Source organism: Diadema antillarum, unplaced genomic scaffold (genome assembly GCF_040938485.1).
Source record: "Diadema antillarum isolate AM-2024a unplaced genomic scaffold, OU_Dant_1.0 scf00000028, whole genome shotgun sequence".
In the NCBI taxonomy this organism is placed as follows: Eukaryota; Metazoa; Echinodermata; class Echinoidea; order Diadematoida; family Diadematidae; genus Diadema; species Diadema antillarum.
In genome coordinates this window covers 1,030,311-1,052,296 of record NW_027270917.1, presented here as the reverse complement: position 1 = coordinate 1,052,296, position 21,986 = coordinate 1,030,311, and the positions used below count along the sequence as shown (strand labels likewise).

Here is a 21,986-nt window from a genome sequence, read left to right as displayed (position 1 = left end):
GTAAAAAATAGCAAAAATTAGCAATAATGCAATGGAGTAACACAGCAGTACACACACACATACACAAGCTAGTGTGTAAAATGGATATCCACATAGTGGGGGTGCCTTCAGGGACTTTTATCACAGCACAAAGCACATGCAGAGGATATTTATGGCAAACAGTGATGTGTGTTTTGGTTGCATCATTCTTCTTGCTGTTAGTAAACTTATTGTTGGTCAAGATGGCTTCACCCCTTTGAAATTTGTTTACCAGATTATGGAAATGGTTATCTATTCATCTGGACACTTGTTTTCATGCAAAAAAACAAAAGAGGAAAGAAAAATCACCTATATTGATGCATAAATCACACAAAACAGGCATTACAAATGATGTCAAGCAAAGATAAGTTTTCAACAGCAATTGATAATCAATTTTTGCATATGTTAGAACAATGTGTCTCTGGAGGTCAGCTCAGACTTGCCAAGTAAAATTTTTGAACAGTGCCCAATTCAAAGGCTTTAGGTTTGCCGTTACCACATGCCAGCATATGCACTTGATTCATCAGAAAAACTTGCTCAATGGGGGGACTTTGAGATTTTACTTCAACAGGGAGATACAAAGATACTTTGTAACTTCAGTAACAAAGGAAAGTAATTTTGTTACAAGCGGCAGAGTTTGTTATATCGTTGTTCTTTATACAGGGGAACTTTGTAATAGCAAGCTGCTTCGGACCTCTAATATCTCCTTCATACCAGGTATTAAAAACATCAAATTGTGAAGGAATAGCACCTGCAACTGTACCTTGTTATATCTGGTATCTCACTGTATCACATCTTATTGCCTTCATCAAGGGAGGAGGTTATGTTTTCGTTACCGTTGGTTTGTTCGTTCATTCGTTTGTTTGCCGTGTGCAAAATAACTCAAAAAATAGTGAACGGATTGGGATGAAACTTGCAGGAAAGGTTGAGAATGACACAAGTAACAAACGATTAACTTTTGGTGGTGATCCGAGAATTTTGGGGGAATTTCTGAAGGATTTTTGATATTTTGGCAGGTAGCAGCCTGAACTCCCAAGTTCATTGACCCTATAGGGTCAATGAACTTGGGAGTTCAGGCTGCGCGTATTTGAGGTTTGCATGCGCGCACTAAAGTGCGTGCTCAACTTTCTGCTAAGGCAAGGCGCGCCGCGCAGCTGAGGGTTTATGACGTAAGAAAGGCTTCTATATTGGGAAATCGGGCAATTTTTCAGCATGTAGACCTATGGGTGGAAATCACTGATCTCTATGGAAGAGCCCAAAGAGCTCTTCCCCAGTGGTAGAGAGGAGAAAAATCTCTTTGGGAAGAGCAAGATCATCAGTGGAAAGTAACTGCTTGGCGGAGGTCTGCGCTCTCAGAGTGCTTTTTTAGTTATAAAGAGGTTCTAGTGTATGAAGAGTCCACAGTAACCTTGTTTAAAAATAAAAATGGGAAAAAAAAAACATAACCCATAATCTGCGATTGTCCTGCAGCATTGTAACCACCACAAGAAACTACCCGACGATTGCATCACTAGGTACCAATTGTATCACAAGTCACCACTGTTGTAACCGTCATATCTAGGGGGTGGGTCCTGCCTCAGAGATTCGGCAGCGATCTTCCTCCGCAGCTCCTGCACCTCATTCAGCAACCTTCTCTCACGCTCCTCAAATGTCTGTCGCCCTCTGTCTAGGGAAACTGGACAGGATAAATGGGACACTGGTTAGTACCTGTGGGCAAACGTCAAGTGAAATGTGACATAAATTAGCTGTGGACAGCAGTCTGATTTGAATTGGCGCCGGACATTGGCATCATCCCCAAATATTAGCTCCTGTCACACATTAAATGTATTAGTTTCTATTGTGGCAAATCACTAACTTTGCTTCTTCAGAAGTTAAAAAACTAATCCCACTTAATGAAATTATCATACTTGCTGCATATATGCCATGTAAAGTATAAAGTTAAATGTCTTGAAAAACTTTCCCATGAGGAGAATCAGTTGTCAGCCAAGTTTATGGATGTACAGGGAAAATGTGAATTTAGAGATGAAACAACTTCCAAAATACAATTCAAGGAGGTATGATTTGTGATAAGAAACCAGTAGTAATGTCTTACTTGGAACATCCTCCTCAGCAGGTGAGTCCATGTCATTCAAAATTTGTCCCTGGGAGATTCTGGATGCTTTCACTTCATCTGCAAGTAAACATGGGATTCCAAGTTAATGACCGAAGCTTGAACACGTGAGACTGTAAGTCACAGGTTCTCCCTTGAAGCGATTTTGCTAGTAAGATGCCCTTGGCTGGCGATTATACACTTGAAGCTCGAAGCACTTATCTGCTTGGTTGTAGCTATATCACTGAGATTTCCATTTACAGCACTATATGGGCAAGTAGACTGCCACTGAGGTGGTTCAGTTACATGGTTAAATCTGGAATTGGTTCACAAAAAGAGAGTATTATACAGTGCACTCCTATTATTATGAACACGTTGATAACAAAATTCCGCTTTAATACAATTAAATAAAAATTTATGCCGCAACATTATCCGCTCTATGTTTTTTATTGTTAATGTGTTTGGCTATAACAAAATTTCTATACAACGATAGAAAATTGCCGGTCCTGAGGACTTCAGTATTACAGGAGTCCACTGTATGATCTTTCTGGGGGGCTTCACAGTCAAGAAAATGGGGTAAAGTTGGTGTTGCAAAGGCTTCAACTGGCCAAAGTTGGACATGAATATGTTTCCAGGCACACTCGGATTAAACTAACTGAAGCAAAGATTCAGATGCAAGTATTTACTGTAAAAGTGGATATTTTCGCGCAAACTATTTTTTTGCACTCGGCCAAGTAAGAAATTATTCGTGTGTTTTTTACTCCACAGAATCGAGACATCAACTACTACAGTACTGGAACCTAAGGCAAGCAAAAATACAAGTGTATGCTTTTATTTTCGCGTTAGTTTCTGGTTGAGCGAAATATGCGAAACTGTCCACTTTTACAGTATTGCGGCAAGATGGGCACATCTGCATATTCATGATTAACTAATATGCAACTTTCAAGGCAATGTCATCAAACTTGCCATTGTCGCAATCTGCAATTAGCCAAAGAATTACCAGAAATACACACACACACACACATATTTAATGTAGAACCTTCCAGACATCAATACAAGTGTACATCGTGGAAACAAAAAGTCTGGCAATTGTAACAATTGACAATCCGATATGAAGAGGACAACAACAAAGCATTTGCCATGCTTTCAATCGACTGTTCATGCAACAAAAAGAAATATTGTAAAGAATAGTGTTTGAATGACATATTGTAAAACATGATATATTCGCGGCATGAATTTTTCGCGAATTGGAGCCGACGGCCTTTTTTTGCCGCATGAAATTTTTGCGAACTGCCACTGGCATTCAATGCATATAGTGTAGACAAAAACTTTCGCGTGCATTTTAATTTCGCAAATCTTGGCGCTCGCGAAATTAAAATGCACGCGAAAATTCCTTGTTTTACAGTATATAAGCAACACACCTGATGTTCTTGAATATGTGTATCCCTCCTGATGGCGTGATTTCAGTGTCTCATACTGACTGTTGATATGGGCTGCATGGTCTCGCTGCAGGATTCAAAGAGATAACTCCACCGTGAAAGAGCAAAACTTTGGAATGATTTACCTCGCCCCGCTACTATCTACTCCATCAATCTATAGGCATGACACAAATCTGTCGACACATTCTACAGATTAAAGGACATGTTCACCTTCATAGACATGTGGGTTGAGTGAATGCAGCAATATTAGTAGAACACATCAATGAGAGTTTGAGGGAAATCGGACAATCCGTTCAAAAGTTATGAATTTTTGAAGTTTCTGCTCAGTCACGGCTGGATGAGAAGACTACTATAGCTTGTGATGTCATACGAGTACAACTATATAAAGAAAGTATAAAGAAAATTCAAGATATTCTCACTTTTCTCACATAATAAAAGAACACTCGACTTCTCTCTTTCAGAAGTCAAGGGGAATAATATTACCCCTAACATAAGTCAGTAGCAAGTCAAGGAAATGTGCACTTTATTCAAAAAGTCAAGTTTTGTGAAATTCTCTTTTTATTTTCCTTAATATCGTTGTACGCATGTGACATCATACACTGTAGTAGTCTTCTCCTCCAGCAGTGATTGCACAGATATTTTAAAAATTCATAACTTTTGAACGGATTGTCGGATTTTCCCCAAACTTTCACTGATGTGTTCTACTAACATTGTTGCCTTCACTCAATCCACATGTATATGAAGGTGAACTTGTCCTTTAAGTCATCGCTCTCTTTCCATATGTGCATATCATATCTACTCTTACCTTCTCTCTCCATATCATGTATACATATCTCCCCATCTACCATTCCATCTTACTTCCTATCTGTCCTTCTATCTTTCCCTGGGGTAGACATCAAAAATCACATATCAAGTTCTCCAAGATGCCTATCAATTTGGAGTTACCCACAATCAGGAAATGCCAACAGTAGATACTGCTTTGTAGTTGATATGCATTGGTGATTTTCACATTATCACAATTGTCAGAGAACTACTGAATAGAATTTCAGTGTTAATGATTCCACAATAAACTCTTCGCTCTACCATCCAATGATGTACCGAAACATGCTCAGGGGGATAAAATGGTCAATGCACATAAAGTTCACACAAACACACTGAACTATTTCTATTTTACCTATCCATGCTGTAATGACAGTGGAGAATAGAGTGGACAATAGTAGAGGTCTGTACAGACAGATATGAAATCTGCTACCCAAAAAGTCATCCCACAGCCTTCTCATATTAACCCTATTCTAACTGGGCTATTTGAGACCAAGTTTTTACCGGGGGGGGGGGGGTCAATTTGTTGAAAAAAAAAAATCGTTCAAAAAGTTGAAATAATGTAATTCATATCAATTTAAAAAAAAAACGCAATGTGCATTGGATTTGCACATGATATCATGAATTTGAGCCGTTTTCGGGTTGACACTCAAATGCAAAGCTAAGCATTATGTAACTTCAGAGCGGTGTACCCGGACGTCACAAATTTGGTCTCAAAATATGCGGGAGACTTCAATGAAAAAAGACATGAAACAATGCGGCAAAATCTCTGCGTGTTGCGGAATCCATTTGACCCCCCCCCCCCCCTCATTGATATAGGGTTAATGTAGATGGCATTTCCCCAGGGTGCAAAGAAATACTAACCTTGGCAGCGGCCAGCCTGTGAAGGGTTGACTGAACTTCCGATTCCACTCTCCTATTCTCCTCATTTAAGCGATTTATCTACATCAAGAGTAAATGAAACTAGATATATCGCTACGGCGACTGATATGCCTCCGCCATAATGCATGGTTCTCCTAATAGGTCTATAGTACAATGTCTTGACAATGTGTGATGACAGTTTCAAACAATTGGCAAAATATTAAAATGACAGGTTTGACACAAATGTGCTGAATGTTCACTTTCCTAGAACTAGGTTCAATTGGATGAATGATTAAAATGTCAGAGTGCAGGTATTTGGGGAACTGATGACTTTTACTTGACTTTTGACCCTTTTATAAGTTTATGCATTGAGTAATTTTTCAAGGTATTGGAGGTATATGGAGGAAAAAGTGCAATTCAGCACTTTCACTTGACCTTTGACCTTTTGACCTTTGACCTTTTGGCAAGAAACTTCCCACAGAATATATATTGGGTAAGACATGTACACATCAAGTTAAAAAAAAACCTTCATTCATTGCATAAATATAAGGAAAGTAGTGATATTTTGAGGAGTTGACCTTGACCTTTGACCCCCATGACCTTTGACCCATGACCCCCAACTTCCCTAGATAATCACTGCCCATCAGTACAAGTATATATACTAAGTTCCATGAAGGTACCTTGAACCATTTGCGAGATATGGAGAAAAACATGAAATTTCAATTTTTTTTCACAAAATAACCTGTGACCTTTGACCTTTGACCCTCTGACCCTAAAATCTACACAAAGTATTATCCCCCAAGGATATACCCTCATACCAAGTTTGATGTAAAACCACCACACGGTTCTTGAGATATTGACAAAAACAAAACGGGACGGACGGACGTACGGACGGACGTACGGACGGACGTACGGACGGACGTACGGACGGACGTACGGACGTACGGACGGACGGACGGACGGACGGACGACCCGAAAACATAATGCCTCCGGCCACTTCGTTGCGGAGGCATAAAAATACAACAATCTTATGGCTCTTGAGTCTTGCTGCCAGTCATCAAAAACAGATAATTATGGTGTACAGTATTTATTACTCCTTGACAAACTCAAGGACAGATTTATTCCACAAGCTAGATCAAGGAGATGGTCAACTAACATTGCAAATCACCAAGTACATGGCAACAGTGTGATTAAAATTCGTCATTACTTACTTTTGGTCATTTATTGCTGAATGTGAACACTACATGCTTCACCCTAAAAATCAAACTTAGAAGTGAACATGAATTCCAGTTTGCAGCATGAATATTCTGTGGATTCCCTGCACACATTCTGAGATTAAACAGCTCCAGCACAGAGTACAAAAGTGATAATGTCAGTGTTTTGTTCAAGCATGGTTAGCAACAGTTATGTTCACACGTATTTGGGCTACGTGACATTGTTTATAGAGCCCATTTCCATGGCAATGAATGGCTATGATGTCACTCTGTTTCAAGTTGTTACCAATCCCAAATGTTGCCATGGCAACACTAAACAGGGAGTGGCTGCATCTTTTACCTCTGCATCCCTCAGTCCCTTCTCCAATTCATCCAGTCTCCTCCGCACCTCCTGGTCCCTCTTGGCCGTGGCATCGGCGAGACTGAGATTTGCCCTTGCAACGTCAGACTGTACGGACTGGAGAAATGGGCAGGGGGAGAGAGAGAGGGAAGAGAGAATGAAAAGAAGGTATGCACCCTCCCACGCATCATGTGATTCCTTTCGTTTAGGATATGCTCAACCACTGAAGTTACTCATCTGAAAGCTGAAGAGCCCTGGAGATATATTACAGGATTCTCCACATAAATACAATTACCTCATGTTAAAAAGATGGCAAGAGTGAAAAGGAAGTGACAACATTTGACCCACAGTCAGAAAATCCACAAAAGCAAATACTGTATACACCGAATATTTCGTGAGGTTTTTATTTTTGCGAATTTCGCAAGTCAGGTGCCATTCGCGAAATTAAAGACACGCGAAAACATTGACTCTGATCCCGATGTGGATGTGACGTATGTGTGTGCATTTCTCCGTGCAGTACAGGACTCCACGATCGCGAATTTAACCACTCGCGAGGTCATCGGGAATTCCCGATTCGCGATAATTTAGACTCGCGAAATATATGGCGTATACAGTACTACATCATCTTTACCTCCAGAAACTGGATAGCTTGTTTCTTATGGTAAAATAGAAAAGTGTGCTTGGATCAAACTGATCCACGATTGAAAACTTCATATTCTAACATCCAAAAGTTGCCTCTAGATTCATTTAGTTCTGCAATCATGTGATCTTAAAGACCTTTAAGACACAACTTCCCTTCCCTCAAGACTTTTCTTCAAAAGAACTTGGCTTGCACTGCCTTCCTTCCCACAAACTGGATTTGGATACCAGCTAAACCTTCAATTTAACCTGTGATGGGCCAGCAGCCGACCTGGGCTGGCACATCAAGTGTTCTCTTTCATTCCTAAAGGCCATTGAAAACCATCTGGCGAGCGCAAACTCTGCTCCGGAGCATCACCTTTCTGGCCGAGTGCAGCTGGTCCATCTCGCAGTCCTCCGCCCTGCTCTGATGCTGCTTCTCCATCTCTTCCCTCTTCCTCCGCATCTCCTGCTCTGCCTGGTGCTGGTAGTTTGAAGATGCCGCTGTGCGTGCTAGCTCCTGTCAGGCACGGTAGGCAAGACATCTTAAACAAGACCTCATCACAATTATTTTTTCATTCTCCTAATTTTTAACTTCTACAGCAGTGGGATACCAACAATAGAAGCAATAAGTTCTTGACTGTGTAAAATCATCAATTTGTAACAATACTGATGTGGTATTCATGATACTTGTACTGTTTCAATTAACAGAGCTGATAAAATATCATCATACATGTAGTAAATGGCCATCCGTAGCACTACTTATCATCACCATCAGATCATCACTACTACACCACCAGTACGATTAATATCATCATCCGTCATTGTCATCATTGTCATCATTATTCCCAAAATTTGTATCATGGGCCTAATCAACAATGTCAGCATATCAATAGCAACTTCATCACCATCACTGTCACCATTTTTATCATCATCATTGTGAACAAGATGCCTATCATTACTGTCAAAGTGGAATTTTTTGCGCGAGTGATTTCTCGCGATGTGCAGGCTAAAATATAATTTGTGCATTTTCATACTGGCGGAATCAGGGAGATGAAAGATTATTACATATCAGAAGTACAAATAATTGTGTGCTATTTTATTTTTGCTAAATTTGATACGGTTCAAAAGACACAACAAATTCCTACTTTTACAGTATCATTATCACCTCTCATCATCATCATCATCAGAATCAGAATCAGAATCCTGAACACCACCTCCATCATCATATTCACTTTTATCATCTTTCCATCTTGATAAAGAGTCTAATACTTCAAGGAGTCCTACCTGCTCTAGGAGTCTCTTCTGAGCCTCTAGTTCCATCCTCCTGATCTCGATGTCCTCCATAGCTGACTGGGTCTCCTGCTCTCTGAGCATGCTCTGAAAACAAACACACAAGCAAACTATGAAGATGATCTAAAACTAACACATAAATAATAAACAAATATAAAACAAACACCAGCATCATTACAACACATATTTAAGCTGTGGAAGAATAAAATAGTAAATTCTAAATCATAGTTCTTGATAAAGAATGTTAACTGTCAAATTCTTCTCATTAAAGGCATTACTTACCATATGCAGATGAAACAAAAACCAAGCTTTAGTGCTTTAAAATAGTTCAAAATGTGAGTTAGGGAAAGAAACAACCAATGTAACATTTTGAATCAGTATTATCAATGTTAAGTATTGTTAAATATACAAAAGTGAACAATGATTATAATAAATTTGTTTCCAGAATAAACTATCTACAGTTATGGTTTATTGAGAAAGATAGTGATATCTCCTTATATTTCAGGCTTTATTGCAATCTTATTTATGGTAGGATGTTTTGTGATACAACTGACCCACACATATGCATCAAATGTAATAACTAAGATTTTGCATCAATGAGGGAATGTAAGAAGTGACAGTTGGTACATTCTAACATGGAAATACTTGCACTGAAGGTTAACATGTCCCTGGATTTGGTGGCACCTACTCAATTGACTCAATTTGGAAGAAGATGTGAACTTAAAGCATAAAGTTCAGATCATGTGATTGCTGTGCGGGCCCATGGGTGATTTATTGACAGGAGACCACACAACATGATGAAACCTCCTGCGTCACATAATGATGCCTGTAAAGAAAAAGTTAAAGAAATCAGGACCATCGTCAACCTGCGGATATGAGCGGACAATCGTGTCCAGTTAGTTTGGACACTCCCTTCTTACCTTCCTTGTGATCTCGTCGTCCAGTCTCCGTAGCTGGGTCTCCTGCTGTGTCTGCTGTTGGTGGATGAACCTCTTCTGGGCTCCGTCCAGCAGCTGTAACTCTTTCATCCTCAGCTCACGCTTCATGGCCTGCAGTCTGGTGGGAGAAGGTTGAGTCTTTTGTCAGCCATTTCTTCTTTTTTTTCTTTGTGCTTACATTGGTAGAAGCCTTAAAGTGATGGTATAGCATTGGTTGAGATGATTCAGCTTTTAACTCTTTTCAAGATACTTAGAAACCAATTTATGAAATGTTAAAGAGAATACAATGCTAAGAGGAATTCAAAGTTTGAATACAATTCAGAGAGGAATTCAAAGTTCATTTGATGAGAATTGCTTTTAAAATGGCTGAGATATCCAAAAACAAAGCAATCCTAATAAAAGATGGGTTCCACTTTTTATTAGGATCACTTTGTTTTGTACATCTCAAAACCCATTTTCATCAAATAAACTTTGACATCCTCTTAAAATTTAATGTTCTTTCATATTTCATAAGAGGTTTCTCATTATCTTATAAAAAAAAAAATGGAAACCTGAACCAAAACCATACTATCCCTTTAACAGCAAAGTATTATAGAAGTCTAAAATTCCATTTTATGTGGAGAGGGACCTTTTATTGTGTGGTAGTAGAAGATAATGGGATGGAGTTTGCAGCTCTTAAAAATAAAATCTTTGAAGCATTCTGTACATTAGAAGTTGTTTTTTTTTTTTCTTTCTTCCAAACATTTGTTGAAGTCCTTACTTGCAAGGAAAAGTCTGCTTGTAGAGGATAAAAAAAAACATCCTACTGCAATGAGACTTCTCTTGCTCAGTGGCAACTGGTATCTAGAATGATACCTTCTGAAGAGGTATCACTGGCGCTACCCTGGAGGGAATTTGTTATACCTTGTGTATAAAGGTATGTAAAGCGACAGCCAGTCCGGCCTGATCAACACTAACAGCGTATAAGAATGGAGGGAATTTTCTTTCTTTCTTTTTGTGCAGAGAGTGTAGTTACAGAGGTGTTTTTTTCTTTTCTTCTTCTTCTTCTTTTGCTGTTTCTCTCCATGAATGAGATTGTATGCTCAACCTGAATTATTATGAACACCAAGTGAAAGAAAAAAAAGGAACAAGAGGCTAATAAATTATGAATAAGATCAAGAGAGAATGAAAGAGAGGTGAAGCATTGGGCATTTGTTCAAACATAACCGTGTCACTGCCATGAACTGGCTTCAGCTAAGTGGTAGTGCCACTGCCCTGTAAGCAGTAGGTGACGCGGGTTCAAATCCCGGGCTAGTTCCTTCTTTATCACTTGGAATTCATTTACAGACTGAGAATACATTCTTATTTACCAAGAGAAATGGCACAAAAGAGTAAAAACCTCTAGAACTATTAGAATAGTTGTGCAGGAAAAAAAGTGATCCTCAGAGCACGGGTCCTTCCATGATTTGAAGTTTCCTGCGATGCCACACCCTACCTGATTCTCTGGTCCACCAGTTTCTGCTCCTCCTCCGCCATGAGGGTCCGCCTCTGCTCCTCGGCTTCCTGGAGGAGCCCCTGCTGCCGGTACCAGTTCTCCTCCTGGGCCCGCCGCCTGCCCAGCTCCGCCTGGAGCTCTGCCGCCGCCTGCCTCTGGTGGAGGTACTCTAGCTCATCCTGCCGAATACGCTCTCTCTCCTGGGCCTTGGGGGAGGGGGTTGGGGTGCAGGGTGGGAACCAAGAAGGGGGAGGGAGGGGGTAAAGAAGGAAGGAAAGAATAGCATCACCATAAAATAGCTACTTCGTGCTTATAGAGTATTGTGCTCACTATTGTTCCAATGGAATATTTCTTGGGACATCACTAAAATGATGTTTTTACTGAAGTAGAGGACACTTGAGAGATGTGATGATTTTTCCCATTAAAGAAAAACAAGAGGTTTTTGCACCTTAGCATGGCTTGATGATGTCATTGGAACCTTGTCTATACCACTCTCTTTAACATTCTGTATGCACAGTTACAATTTATATGCAAATACAAGGAATTCAGTTCAAAGATGATTCCATGATTCGCATGAATGCATTTTCTCCTATTACTTCTCGCCCAGAGTTCCCTTTATTATCTGTAAACAAAGGGTGAGAAAAATGGGTGACTGAGAGACCTGTAACTATCCAAAACTGCAGCCAAACTGAGGTTTGTTCAAAGTGATATCTAACCCTTTACTTAAAATACCATCAATTTTCCAATCAATGGCTAAATTGTAACAACTGGCTTCCTGCTCACAGCTACATGTAGCATTACCACATACTGTGCTCTCAGAGAATCATGAAATGCATGTTGCACCTACCTGGTAGTCGACGATAAATTTGGGGTACTTGTTGAAGACGGGATACTGCCCCCGGGTGAGCGGGCGGAGATCTTCCAGCAAATTCTTGGGGTGGACGTCGTCAGGGGTCCCCTCCTGGATGTGGTACGCCTCCAAGATCACCGCATTTATGTCGACAGCGTTGCGGTGGTGGAAGAAATACTGTGGCAGTGCGCAGGGGTGACAAGAATAGCAGGATATGAATAATATAAGACTTAAAGGATCACGTGGTGTACACTTCAAGGAATAACTGTTCACAAAACCATGATGAGATTCATGTCCTCAAGTTTTCATACAGCTTGTAAACTTCAAGATTTTCATTTCTTTTCTTTTTTTACTGTTGCACTAAAAGGTGATGTAAAAGGGTGAAAATGCATTCCTCTCCAATGTCTCAAGCATGAAAAGTGTAAATCTGACTAAAGACAGGGGATTTACTGTAACCATGCCCTCACTTATTTTCCACGGGTTGCCATAGATAAGGAAAAATAACTGGAAGGTACTTTGAACTCTCAACAGATGTAAAAAGAAATTCTTTTTAATGACAATTATACTTACCAAGAGCATTTACAAAAGGCAATTGACACATGTAATCAGCAGTTAGAAGTGTGGCTAATAGGATGACATAAAGCCTAACCTTGAAGTCATCCTTGTTTGTGCACGCCAACAAGGCACCCCTGGAGCCAATGAGGTAGGCCACCACGAGGAGGAGGAGGAATGAGGGGTGGTTGGTGAAGACGTGGTCAAACACTTTCAGCCACTCTTCCTTTGTCATGACCTCCGAGAAAAGGGTCTGCATGACTGGCCATGCATACAGCTACATGGGGGTGAAATGACAGTGCACATTTTAGCTTATCATATTCCTGTTTACCGGTATATACCTCATTTGATGAATCCTCGATAACGACTGGTTGAAATCAGGGGCATAAATTCAATACGTGACTGCAGCCTCATAGTATCTGAGCTGCCCCATAGTGCCAAACTGCCCCATAACACTAAAATGCCCTCTTTTTGGCATGTACGCGGATGTGTGTACATGTACTGTAAATGCTTGGCTTCCACAGCGTGTGAGGTGACATGTGCCCAACGCAATTGCAATGTAAACGTCTATGGCAGCACCTGATGTGTAAACTTGCTCGTGTAATCATGATCAACAGACCGAGTAAATATTCTTTTAATTCTATTCGGTACATAGAACAGATATAGACTACATGTACGATGGACATTCATTAAGGGCATTGTTAATATCTCTGCTCTCAGGATCTCAACTCATAATTGCTATGACTTTGGGCAAGGCAATAATATCAACAATGCACCCAAAAGAGGTCCATGTCTGAATACCACACAGACTTCTGGGCACTTACAAAAGTTTAAAATTCTTTCTATATTCATCGATATAAAAATGTGCAGTTGCCCCACTGGTAGTTTGGTTATTCTGTCAGAGTTAGTACATATTTGGCCCACTTGTTTGACAACTAGTCATATTCACATGTTACCAATGTAGCATGATATGTATTTTCCTTATCAGTAAGACATGTATAATACAATGCAATTACGTACTATTCACATGGGTTGGCAGCTGAGATAACAACAGCACAAGGAGCATCTGTAGTTCTTGTTTAATTTCTTATTACCACTATAGCTCAAGTGTGTGAAAAGTTTGTACACATATATGTGGTATTTCTTTCCTTTTGACGACGTACCTGCGAGGTGACTCCATACGCAACAAAGTGCTCCAGTAGCTTTCTGTCATGGCAGGCAAGAACATTCTCCACCATGCCTAGGACGTTGATCGGAGGGTTGGGGAAGTACTCAAACCAGTGCTGGCACCAATTGACTGCAGAAGTGGAGTAGAGGTGTTGGTGTAACATTTAAGGATGAAAGAGATTCCTATATATATATCTATTTCTACAGTTTGTGTGGCATATAAACACTAACAAAATAAAACACAAATGCACTGTCTTGTGCGCTGTCCTTACAAAAAATAAATATCCAGCAGTTGATGCACATACTTAAATCAAACTTTGTAAACATCAAAGTTTTTGAAACAGCAAAGGAAAGAAACATAACTTAAGACATACTACAGTTGATTGTATTTACATGTTGTCCATCTCTCTGAAAGTTTGAAAATCACTGATATACACGCAGACAAACAAAAAATATAATAATAAAGACCAAGAATAAAGATAGTCACTGGCAGTTTGCATCTCAATAGCATAAGCAAAAATTTGGCTCACCCAAATGTAAAACTTCAGCAATGGGAAAGTAATTTAAAAGCAATTCAAAAGGAATTCTCACATCACCAAGAGTTAAAACATTTTACCCATTAAATGTGGGCAATTGCACAGGGCTACACATATTTGATGAAATGTGATATGAACGGCTACGACGGGATGATAAATTTCATTCAGCTGAAAATGACCACTCCTTCTCAATTTGGCCAGACGGGGAGACTGGCAGTTCTCACCAAGGATGGTTGCTATGACTTCAAAGCAGACCAGCTGGTTGTTCTGGAAGAGCTTGATGAACGGGAAAGCAAGGAGAGGCAAATAGTCCATCTCACCGAAGATGGCCGACCAGTGGGCCAGTCCAGACAGTGTCCTAATCAAAGAATGTGTTTGTGTCACATTTTGGGAAGGCAAAGGGGAAGAAAGTGAGACATTTTAGCACCACTATTCAATGGAAATTTCTCTATAAAGTCATAAATCATTGTGCTAAAAGCATCAATACAAAAGTACAGGGCAGTGAAAATTGAACAATTATGACATTGGAAAATAACAACATTAGCCTGTTACAATTCACTGCACCCTTTCATCCATCATGCCACAGGGATTGACACCTCCAATATGGTTATTATGATCATTAGGCATGACACTTGATAATTATTCAATTAACTTTCTTGATGAAATATCATCTTATCTTAGATGTCCTAACAATTTAACTCAAAATCAAACACACAGAATACATCCTTTACACCTGAAAAGAGTATAAAAAATCTCATCTTGTTGACAATAGCCCATAAGAAACTTGCAAGATCAATATGGTTTACAAGGGGGAAACTTGAGTAAATAAAACAGGACATAATAGTGCTTTTTCAGTCTCTTTGCCTGATGCTGTCTTCTAAAGATCAAATCCCATCCACGCAGTGCTGTGAAGCCGCCTTACCTCTGTAAGACCCGCAGGAGCTTCCTGCTCTTGATGGGGTAGTCTTCGTGGACCTTAGCCCAGGCGATGTGGCTGCCCTTGTCGACCAGAGTGCTGAAGGCCGCGTGGTTCTCGGGCAGTCTGAGGATGGAGCGCCAGATGAACATTCTGTGGCAGAAAGCAGACAAAGAAAGGTGAATCCTGGGCCCCGTTTCATAAAACTTGTTTTCAACAACAAGTTATAATAGTTGTTATAAACTACTGAAATCCTTGCATCTGATTCGCTGAGAGCAAATTTGACATAGAAATATGGCAGTTGTTACTGATAGCAAGTTTTATGATTTATGAATTAGCTTCTCATATTCTGGTGCAATATTCTTATTCAATAACCATTAGACATGTGGTACATTGATAAATCTGTACTTTTAAACAAAACATCACTTGATATAATTTGTTCTAATAAGTGCTCTGAAATATGTAACTAAATTTGTTCTAATAAGTGCTCTGAAATATGTAACTTCAGGTTATATTTACCCCTTTGAATCATTCTGACTATCTTTGTTGCTTATATTTATTTATGGAATTTTCATTTTTATTTTACATCATCCACCATTGTATCATACGCGTGGAACTCTTTGAAAATAAGTCATCTACTAAAAGCGCTGTTTGCCCTGTGAATGGAAATAACCCCCCCCAAAAAAACAACAAAAAAACAAAAAAACAAAAAAACAACAACATGAAAGACACTTGTGTATGCTCTTTGACAGAGGACAGACATGAATGGTAAAACCCCAAGTGATCAAGGGCAAATGACAGTGATACAGGCAAAACATTCTGTAACAAAGTTCAAACATGAATACATGAAACTCAGAGAGATTCACAATGAACCATAATCACATAGATGAGCATTTTGTGACTAGACACAAACAATTAGACAAAATCTTGGTGATGGGAGGGGAACAAAAAGATGCACACTAATATGCGGAGGTTTAAATCATGCACTTATCCACATGCTGAAATATAAATAATTTGATACACTATTGATACAGGTATAAGCTCTCATTTGCATCACATTACTGGGGTCTCCATGAAACATGAGGTAAATATACATCATTGCAGGTAAATATGACAACTCATTGAGAACTCTCACAGAAAACATATCACAACATCAAAGCTATGATCTCTAGGTCATCATTCACGTGATAGACAACAACCTTTAACCTGTAATATGATGACTTGGGGACACCTCACACATTCAACAATTAAAAAAAAGAAAAATGTAAGAAATGACGTACTTCCTTATGGCCAATTCTGACACTCAGCCAATCCAATATCTATCAAAGCACTATCTACACGTAAAATTTGGCAGAAAATTAGGGTTGCAGTAAACAGACGATTACCACCATGACATGTTTCAGGGATGCCAGTGGCAAATGGCTCTAGGGCCTGAAAAAAATTTGGTGAGCTAAAATGTGCGTGAAGTGCACATCACGAGCGCGAAGTCCCATCGGAAGCTTTGGGGTTCTAGATGCTCTCTCCTGCAATCTGAGCGTATTTGAGGGACCTTTTTCCCTAAAAGTTATTCCTAGTTTATGGGTAATATTTTGGGTAATTGAGCCACTTTCCAGATAAATTTGAGATAAATTGTGTGATCCAGATAATGAAAAGAGAATTACCGGTAAGATGTACATTTCAAGTCTAATGCTGTCAAAAGGTGCAAAGAAGACATAATTAATAGAGCTGATAACTTCACTCATCAGATACCAATTCTAACATTGATAACATTTTGATAAAATGATACATTACTGTAATGTTCCGTCACACTTTCCAGACGCTGTGCAAGTGGTGCTGTGGTACCTATCCAATAAACATCTCCTAACATGATAAAGAAATGAATCTGAAAATTTGTAAAGAAGTTCCGATGCGGTACTAACGGTATTGTAACTCCGTCGTTTGGATGTTCCATAACGCTTTCCCGACAATAATGTGGTCGTATTCCCCAGAGAAATGAATTTGTAGCAAAAATAAAAAAGTCCTAGTGCCGTAACTCCGTAGTTTTGCTTCGTTCAGCTGAATCAATCGACTCATCGTAGCTATAGCGAGAGCGCAGCATGATCCATGCACCGCACATATAGTACATCGCCTAGAAACACCACACGTTGTTCGATCGCAATCGCACGTGCTGGTATAACGCTTTCCAGACAATAATGTGGTGGTATTCTAGAAAAAAAAAGGAATTTGTAGCAAAAATAAAGAAGTCCTAGTGCCGTAAAATCCATAGTTTTGCTTCGTTCAGCTGACTCAATCGACTCACCACACCGTCTCAGCGCTGTAGCTATAGCGAGAGCGAAGAATGATTCATGCACCGCACATGTAGTACTGTACATCGCATAGAAACATCACACACTGTTCGATCACTATCATCGCACGTGTTGCATGTTGCATGCAGCAGCAACATCGCGCTAGTTTTGCATGACAGTCGTTTTGTGATATTCTCATGCCCAAGTATATGCGAAACATACTACGGAAATCGTGAAAGTGAATGTCCCATAAGTTTAGATGATCATATTTTTTCGTTTTTCTTTCTTTCTTTCTTTCTTTCTCGTGTTTTCCGGCTTTCCCACACAGACAGAAATAATATCAAGAAGCCGGAAATTGGACACCAAAATATGAAAAAGCCGGAATTCCGGCTATTGCCGGAAAACTGGCATCCCTGCATGTTTTGCTTTCCAATCTTTGAGGAACATCACATCACATAAGTCCTTGGCATTGTTCTTTTCTTCTTCTCTCACCTGTACTTGGCAGGATACTCCCCATAGCCTTTCAGTATGGCTGTCAGTCTGCTCATACTCAGCCCTTCTGGCAGAGGGGAAATCTGGTTGACAACAAATCAACAAATACAGAGAAACAAAGAAATGGGACAAATGAATTAAACATGACTGCATACAGCATAAGGACACCATACATGTGTCTAGTGAGGGTACTATCACAAAGGAGCTGTTGTGGCTCAGCAGGTAAAATCATAGACTATCTATCACAAACCCCCTGCCTGCAGTGGTTGTGTCCCTAGGACAAGGCACCTTATCCTCATTACCTAGTCCATAGGAGGGGACAAAACTGCTTGCTTAAAAATGTTCACCGCTATCTTAGTAGTTACGTAAAAACAAGTCAATGCAAATCAATTCTGTTCAAATCAAACTATTTTTCTTTCTCTTTCCCATTGCACACAGAAATGGTGAGCTCTTTTCAAGCAGATCTTAAATTACCCATGGCATGCAAGACACGTGCAGAATATTGCTCCACAAATTGATAGAAAGAAGAGGACAATCCAAGAATGCTTTCACTTGTTCCAGTTGGGTGGGCTAAAAGCATTACTCTCTCCAGCAGAAATCTGACACACGCCATTACAATACCAGATATCCATTTGTGATAAAAATATCAAAAGAAATTGCAGAGGCCTCATATTGAAGATTTACTATCCTGAAGTCAATCTAAGCACGTGGTATATAATTTTACTGCAGGGATAATGGCAAAAACAAAATGTGATAATTCATTGCTACTGGAAATCCACTTCCGACGAAAATGAAGTTGAAATTCTCACCTGGCTGTCATCATCATCTTCATCATCCCCATTCACTTCCACCCTGACAGTGGTATCTAGTCTCCTCCCAATGCCATTCCGTCCCTTGGGCTTGCCATCTCTGCCTCCTCCCCTTCCTCCTCCACCCACGCTAGCTGCACCAAAAGACTGGGATCCAAGACTACCGGGTGTCATCGACCTGAGGGTCGATCTCTGTCTGCGGGATGTCGCACTGCCTTGGCGTTGTGATGTAGCCTTCACCAATGGAGGAGGCGGCTAGAAACATATAAACATTCATCAAAGTATTGAGTGTCTATTCTGAGTGATGTGCTATTGCTACATTCTGTCAGTTTGTGCTGTCATGAACCAGCTACTGTATACGCCAAATATTTCGCATGGTTTTTATTTTCGCGAATTTTGCGAGTCAGGTGCTATTCGCGAAAATAAAGACAAACTCCACGATCACGAATCTAACCACTTGTGAAATCGTTGGGAATTCCCGATTCGATGAATTTTAGACTCGCGAAAATATGGCGTATACAGCATTTGAAACTTTTACAATGATTTAGAATTATAAGAATAGAAATTGTCCAAGGCATAAATTGGAATGTCACTGGAAAAACACTCATGCACAAACACATATAAAGAAATGCAAACTGTGTGAAAAGAGGGGGCATTGCCAATGGATCCAATGATAATTATTCCAAAATATTTTGTGAGAGAATGAAAATGGCAATACAAAGACACAACATGATTATAAAATTATCAGCAGAAAAAATGTAAAACATGGCCACCAAGCCTCTCATCATTTTCCTCTTCACAGGCAGCGACTACTCTGGCTAGCTCTCACATCTGGTTATGTGATAGCATGAACTGCAAGCCACAAGGGCACAAATTCTTCTCAGTATCTTTCAAATTCATTATCATTTACTCTTGACTGATAATATCTTGTCAAAAACACTATGATATGCAAAGGACACTAGTTGTGCCATACTAGATTTTCCATAACATTTCATACCTCTTTACACTTTATTTGACTCGTGAGTGACTCTTAATTTAAAAAACAGAGTCTATACTTACTGCCAGGTAATTAACTCTTAAATTACGATAGTAGGGTCCCGTTTTATCAAAATATGTAATCGATCATAAATTTCCTTACTACACAGGCTGCCATAGACTTATGATAGAAATCAACTATATAATCAATTATAACTCTTCATAAAACAGGGCCTAGGAGTTATGAGAACAATATGAAAACTAGACACCTACAACATCCAAACAAAACTGACAGTACACTATGTCCCAAAAAAAAATTCAATCGAATTTTCCCATTGATAACTCCCAATATGATTAAACTGTCTCAATGCTACTTCAGGGTCTGGAAATAGAACATCTCAGCTGTATTTTGCAGAAAACTCCATTCAATTTGGTTAAGTAGTCACAGAGAAATGTGGATTGTTGTAAAACATGTCATGGGTCTGATTCTTCCAAGTTTACTAGCACTTGGATGCTCTTGGAACTGCATATTGATGTGTGAACACAATGGACAGAACTTGGAGGGTAGGGATTCCTGACATGTATTACAAAACTCCTCTTTACTCTTTGACCATTGAAGCAAATCAAATAGGGTTTTCTGTAAGATGTGGGCAATGAGTTATAGTTTCACACCCTGAAATTGTATTTGGATTGATTGACTAGTTTTAAAGCTATCATTGCTGAGGGTACCGTTGTAATTGTTTTTGGGGACATATGGTACAGACACATGAAATTGTGAAGCTGATGTACATTGCTATATATCTCACCTTGTTGAAATCTGATAGGAGTGCCGCCACACTGTATATGTTCAGTCTTCCACTCTCCATCACAGCTACTATGTTGCGGCCCGAGGGGCTGACCGTAAAGTGAACCGCCCTGTCATCCAGGCTGCCGAGGTCAAACAGCAGCCGGCAGCTGTGGATGTGGACAAACCTGACCAGTCCGTCCTGGCTCAACACACCAACCATCTAAAGTGTTACGAATTTTAGAGAATTTTAACTGACAAAGCCACTAGGGTTGCATTTTATAAAAAGCAACTATATAGTGGGTTATCATGTCAACAATGGATAGTACACATTCATAATGAATTGTCTCTTGCCACTTCATCCCCACAAAACTGAAATAATGGCATGTTGAAATCATTGTAAAATACTTTTGAAAAAAGGAACCCAAATTTTTACATATTCTTCTGAGCTTTGCACCACATAGTCAGCCTCACCAAATATGATATAGGGTCTACCATTTAATTGCCTTTGTATGTGTAAATCAGAGAAGCTAGATATTTTGACAGCTCTGCCGAAGATGTATCATGATTTTGATCACTGCATGTATTTATACACATGCTGCTCATGCAAGTTTCTTTTTGAGCGATGAACATCAGAGGCTGACAGATCATTAACAGGTGACAATTTGTAATGTGGTGACCAATGGAAATCAGTGCAATCATGTGACAATGGTGCCCTCTAATATCTATGGCACCACATACCATAACTAGTAAATGACTTATACCTGTCTGAACAAATCATTTCAAATGATAGTAGCACTTCTCATTTCTACATACCAACTCAAGTTGACCCCTCTTGCTAACAGTGAAAAAAAAAACACAAACAGGAAAGTTGGACTGGAACTAAAAAACAAAAACAGAAATTTAAATCCATCACAGAATAGATAAAACTATCTCCTGACTATGCTCACCTGACTAGCGCCCCCATCAAAACTCTCAGGCAAGAAGTGGAGCTGCTTGACGGCCCTGACTTTGGCCGGCATCTCAACTATCCTGAGGAGCCGTCGGCTGTCCAGGGCCCAGATGTGCAGGAACTGTGACTTGCCACCAGCCACAAGAAGTCTCCCATCCCTATTTAACAGAAGTACAGTGAAGCAAGAGACAAAGAGAATGGCTGCCAACTTCCTTAACGACAAAGTTGGGATAAATGGCAAACAAGCATACCTGCCATGGGTCTATATAGGATGACAAATACCTGTACTTACTGGCAATAACTAGAAATATCACTTAAGGTGATTAATACCCCCGCCCCGTGACGACAGTCTTACCCAAGGAATGATCTTTCCTTGATCTTCCTCCATTTAAATGCCGTTACCATGGCAACGCAGCTTCCGACACGTCCGAAAAATATGTCTTGCACATCTTCCCACCAAGACTATTGTGTGTGCCACATTTCATAAGCTTTTGTCAAAAACTGAGGAAGTAGTTCAATCCACAAGATCTTTCCTTGATCTTCCACCATTAATATGCCGTTACCA

General features: G+C 39.8%; 1 protein-coding gene across 1 annotated transcript in view; it reads right to left on the bottom strand.

Annotated features, from left to right (window-relative positions):
* Positions 1 to 1,544: 1,544 nt before the first annotated feature.
* The window catches only part of LOC139735596 (TBC1 domain family member 31-like), a 41,491-nt gene continuing 21,049 nt past the window's right edge, over positions 1,545 to 21,986 (bottom strand). Inside the window, exons 6-23 of the mRNA XM_071646356.1 lie at positions 21,420 to 21,579; positions 20,492 to 20,692; positions 18,711 to 18,965; positions 17,902 to 17,984; positions 15,131 to 15,277; positions 14,433 to 14,566; positions 13,669 to 13,802; positions 12,603 to 12,782; positions 11,951 to 12,130; positions 11,104 to 11,309; positions 9,612 to 9,747; positions 8,686 to 8,778; positions 7,778 to 7,918; positions 6,781 to 6,897; positions 5,230 to 5,307; positions 3,529 to 3,613; positions 2,111 to 2,188; positions 1,545 to 1,693 (exon numbers count right to left, since the gene is read on the bottom strand). Of these exons, the coding sequence (XP_071502457.1) occupies positions 1,545 to 1,693; positions 2,111 to 2,188; positions 3,529 to 3,613; positions 5,230 to 5,307; positions 6,781 to 6,897; positions 7,778 to 7,918; positions 8,686 to 8,778; positions 9,612 to 9,747; positions 11,104 to 11,309; positions 11,951 to 12,130; positions 12,603 to 12,782; positions 13,669 to 13,802; positions 14,433 to 14,566; positions 15,131 to 15,277; positions 17,902 to 17,984; positions 18,711 to 18,965; positions 20,492 to 20,692; positions 21,420 to 21,579 (2,557 nt within the window). The remainder of the gene's footprint in view (positions 1,694 to 2,110; positions 2,189 to 3,528; positions 3,614 to 5,229; positions 5,308 to 6,780; positions 6,898 to 7,777; positions 7,919 to 8,685; positions 8,779 to 9,611; positions 9,748 to 11,103; positions 11,310 to 11,950; positions 12,131 to 12,602; positions 12,783 to 13,668; positions 13,803 to 14,432; positions 14,567 to 15,130; positions 15,278 to 17,901; positions 17,985 to 18,710; positions 18,966 to 20,491; positions 20,693 to 21,419; positions 21,580 to 21,986) is intronic.